The sequence below is a fragment of the Cebus imitator genome, unplaced genomic scaffold (genome assembly GCF_001604975.1).
Source record: "Cebus imitator isolate Cc_AM_T3 unplaced genomic scaffold, Cebus_imitator-1.0 Scaffold495, whole genome shotgun sequence".
In the NCBI taxonomy this organism is placed as follows: Eukaryota; Metazoa; Chordata; class Mammalia; order Primates; family Cebidae; genus Cebus; species Cebus imitator.
Genome location: NW_016107810.1, coordinates 1,481,048 through 1,485,391, shown reverse-complemented (window position 1 = coordinate 1,485,391; position 4,344 = coordinate 1,481,048). Strand labels below are relative to the sequence as shown.

Sequence of the window (4,344 nt, the reverse complement as noted above, 5' to 3'; positions counted from 1 at the left end):
CCACACCACCCCACCCCACAGCAACCACAGCACACCATCCACACCACCCCACCCCACAGCAACGACACTACACCATCCACACCACCCCACCCCAATCCATACTGTGTCACAGTACAGCAGCCACACCACACACCACACCACATCAGTCATGCCAGTCTTATTATTCAGTTTAGTTTCTGACCACAGTATTACTGGGAGAGCCGGGGCCTGTGCTGAGTGTAAGGTGTCTCAGCAAGGCCACCAGACTCAGAGACTCTGAGGGAAACAGACACAGGGAAAGCAGAAATGTCTGCAGTTTTATCGCATTCCAAAGACTGACAGTTGGAGTTCCTCAGAACAACTGTTCCCCGAGCCCAGTGTGAGGCCTGCAGGTCACAGGGTGCAAAATGACACCTATTCCAGAGCGCGCTGGATCATAGATCCTAACAGCACCCCTTGCAGAGACCAGCAAGTTCACGTTTGCTTTCGCCCGTTAACAGTGGTGATGGAGGCGCAGCTCGCCAGAGGATGTGCCCCAGCCTTAACCTCTGGACAGGTGGCCTACAGGTCCCTCCGGAGGGGAGCAAAGTTTCCATCCTGTAGAGCACCATGGGCTGACAAACCAGCCTGCGGAGCGGACCGCCCGGCCCAGCCAGCCTGCAGGACAGCAGCTCAGGGTCCAGTGCCCTTACCCTTCGGAGCTCAGCAGGCAGCTTGCCTCCCGCAGGGGTTGGGAGCCTCCTAGAGCGAAGCAGTGGGGCAGGCAGAGTGGGGCCACCCTACCCTGGCCATGGCCTCCAGGCTTCCTTCCCAAGACCCTGCAACCGTGGGGTGAGCCTGCCATGTATCTACACTGTGAACCCATCCCTTTCAGAGATTCTCTCGGGTGTAAATGTTACTTGTTATGAATAAAAACCCCAGTGAACTTCTGAAATGCCACACTCTCCAGACAAATAGAACTGAACAGGCTTTCACAGTCTTGGGTGAGCAGGAACCCCGGGCTGGGCAGCACTTGGCCGGCTGGGACCTGGTGGCCCTGGACGGAGCAGGTGGCAGTAGGAAGCTCCACCAGGAGCCAGGAGAGTGATCGGACAGGCTCAGCCTGCGAGGGGAGGGTGCCCTTCTTGGACTGGGGAGGGTCCTGCACAGGTTTTTGTAGAGGGGCTGAGGGTTGGAGAGGAGGAGGTGAGTAAGAGGATGAGCAGGACCCCCAGCCGCAGTCCCCCCCCCCGCCTTCTGAAGCCCTTCTCCATTCCATCCACTGTCCTCTGTCAATGACAGCTTTCCATTTTGCAGACGAGGACCTGAATTTCAGGCTGAAGCCACAGATCCTGCCAACGGGGAGGCCTGGGGCTGCACTGGACGTGGCACCTGTGGGCGACAGCGGCGGTTCTTGAGGCGGGCGGGAGCCCTGGGGCCGGCCTGCTGCCTCCTGAGGTGCTGTTAGTGCTGGATGCTCAGCCTTGTCAGGTGTCTGAAAGGTAAGTGCGGAGACCTCGGCAGGCCTCAGAGGTGTAGCCACACTGGGGGATGATGCTGAGTTTTGGCAAAAGGCATCTCTTGCTTGGACATTTTGAATGGAACAAGAAGAAAATGAGCAAGTGACTCAGACGGATGTCTCCTTATGCAGCGAACACCGGGTCACTCTGAAGCACGCGTGCTGGCGTCTGTGGCGGCTGCACATTCTGGGGGCCATTGGCATTCTCTGCACGTGCCCTGGGTCCTCACCGCCTGTCAGCTGTCCCTTACCAGCACACACAATGCATTGTTCACTCAGCTGTCAGCCCTTCCGGAACCCAGACCGTCAGCAACCGCAGAGAAAGCTTGCTGGAGCCTCAGGGAGGGACGTGTGATGGGCCCGCTTGCCGCTCCAGCCAGCCGCCTGCCAGAAGCCCCTTCCCAGCGAAACACCCTTCCTGCGCCTGCCCTGTGCACGGCCGCCTTCTCTCCGCCGCAGCCTCCACTGCCCGAGCCCACCCACGTCTGTCCCCACCGCTTTCATCAACTTTCTGATGGGAAGGGGCTGCAGGGTGCAGTGGGGGAGGCCCTGTGACCAGGGTGGAGGGGCCTGGGGTGGCAGGGACCCCAGCCTGGGCCCAGACAAGGTTTTCACAGGGCACGGATGCCAGCTCTGCAGGAGGGATGTCACCTCCATTGATTAAATGATTCGACATTGCCGTATGCCTGCAACTAATTAGTATGATCAGCACCCAGCACGCGGGAGCAGAGGGCGCCCAGACAGGCGGCCCTGGAGAGCCTCCAGGCCTGCCCGGGCCCCCACCCCGGCACTGTGCCCCAAGACCGGTCATCCGCCAAACACTCCACAACTTTTCCTGCCAGGCAGTCCACAAGCGGGTGGCCACCCCCGCACTGGCCTGGCCCGGGCTGCAGGACCCCCAGGACCCGGTACTCACCATGAGCGCTGCAAAGTTACTGGAGCAAGAGCGCCGCGGGAGGAGGCGTCCAGGCCGTTAGGTCGCGCCCTTCTCCCCTCCGGCCTCCATGGCCTCCGGAAGGTCAAAGTCCCAGACGGCGGCCAGGAGGTCGCACTCCCGGGCCGGGGTCTCAGGGTGACCGTGGCGGGGCGGCCGCGGTCCCGGAGCTGCTCCCATCTGCGAAGACAGCGGTGGTGAGCGGGGCGGGCGGAGGGTCCCCGCGGTGGGCAGCGCGCAGCCCCCGACTCCGCCAGGGAGCAGCCGCGGCCCCTCTCGGTCCCTCCCTCCCCTCCGCTCCCCTCCGCGGGGCGGCCCGGGGGCTGCACCTGCGGCTGACGGAGGCGGTGCCGGTGGGGACTGGGGGCTCCGCGCTTCTCGGACGGAACGCGCCCGCGGCTAATGCGTCTCCTTCTCCATATTTAAAAATCAATCTGCGCTCCCCCTCCCGGCTCCGGAGCCAAACTCAGCCATCTCGGGCTGCACAAAGCCAGGGGCGCGCCGGGCGTTCGCACCGGGAGCCGGCACCGGGTTCGCCGCGCGCCCCAGCCCGGCCCCGGCGCCCGCTCTGCCTGGAGGTGGTCGAGCTCGAGCTCAGGCCGGGGCGCTGGGCGGGGACCCCGGATCTCCGCGGCGCCTCCCGCCCCAGCGACGCCGAAAGTTACTCGGAGCCGCTTTCCCCGCGGCCGGCATCACCCCAGGGCGGCCTCGCGCGCCCCTCCCGCCGCCCCGACCCCAACTTCTCACCTGCTTCGGCCAAAGCAGCTGCAGGGGCGGCCGGGCCGCTCTCCCCGAGGCCGACGCGCTGCGCCCCCCGCGCTGGGGACCCGCTCTCCATCCGCCAGGGCCGCGGCGGGGCCGGCGGCGAGTTATCAACAGATTGCGGGGCTGCGGCGCCGGCCGGTGAGTCACAGCCCCGCGCACGGGCGGCCCCGGCCGGGCCAGCAGCACCGCCGCCTCTGCGCGCGCCTCCCGCGGCGACAGCGGGGACCCGGGCGGCCGGAGGCAGGCGCGTAACCATGGGGACCGGGGCGGGCGACGGCGGCGGGCGGGCTCCTGCCGCAGGGTGGGGACGGCTCCTCCAGCCCGGCGGCCGCCGTCACACTGCAGAGCCCATTTAAAGAGACACCCGGCTCCGCCCGAGGCACCAGACCTGGCGCGGAAGCTCGCCCGGCCGAGGACTGCGCGACCCGCGTTATTCTCAAAGGAAATCTCTGTCCGGGGAGAGCCGCGGGAACAGAAACATAAACAAGGAGATGGATGTGGAAGGAATTTTCCACCCTTTATTAACATTCTCAGGTCCGGATATGCCAAAGCTGAGGTGCGCCCGTAGTGAACCGTCTCAGTGTGAGTCAGCAGGGCAGACCAGCCGGTGTAGACGGGCAGGGGTTGTAGCCGGGCGGACAGCGTCCCCGTCCCCCACCCAACCCGCCTGTAGCCGGGGTCACAGAGCCAAGGTGAGCATGGAGGCCGCGCTGGGGCGCCAGGAGCCACACAGCCCAGCCTCCCACCGCAGTGAGGTGTGGGCTCTGCCCGCTGCCCACAGGCCCCCATCTTGACCCCCGGGGCCTCCTACCCCACAAGGTGGGCCCAGGTCACTCTAGTTTTTGTCACAAGCTCAGTTCTGTGTGGCACGGGCAGCCTCAGCAAGGGTGACTCCGAAACTGCCCTGGGCAACCCCAAACCCCCTCCTCCTCCCCTCCTCGGCCTCCGCCTGTTTCCTCCTCGGCCTCCGCCTGATCCCCCTCCTCAGCCTCCACCTGTCCCCTCCTCGGCCTCCGCTTGATCCCCCTCCTCGGCCTCCGCCTGTCCCCTCCTCGGCTTCCGCCTGATCCCCCTCCTCGGCCTCCACCTGTTTCCTCCTCGGCCTCCACCTGATCCCCCTCCTCGGCCTCCACCTGTCCCCTCCTCGGCCTCCGCCTGATCCCCCTCC

The 4,344-nt window shown here is 65.5% G+C and overlaps 1 protein-coding gene across 2 annotated transcripts in view; it reads right to left on the bottom strand.

Moving 5' to 3' along the window:
* The window catches only part of ADGRA1 (adhesion G protein-coupled receptor A1), a 41,171-nt gene extending 37,263 nt beyond the window's left edge, over positions 1-3,908 (bottom strand). Inside the window, exons 1-2 of one of the 2 annotated variants that reach the window (XM_017513570.2) lie at positions 3,159-3,908; positions 2,394-2,591 (exon numbers count right to left, since the gene is read on the bottom strand). In XM_017513570.2, coding sequence (XP_017369059.1) covers positions 2,394-2,396 — 3 coding nt within the window. In that variant the 5' untranslated portion in view covers positions 2,397-2,591; positions 3,159-3,908. Of the gene's footprint in view, positions 1-2,393; positions 2,592-2,740; positions 2,992-3,158 lie in introns of those variants that run through there. The other variant, XM_037733140.1, reaches the window with a different exon arrangement.
* Between the last annotated feature and the right edge of the window lie 436 nt (positions 3,909-4,344).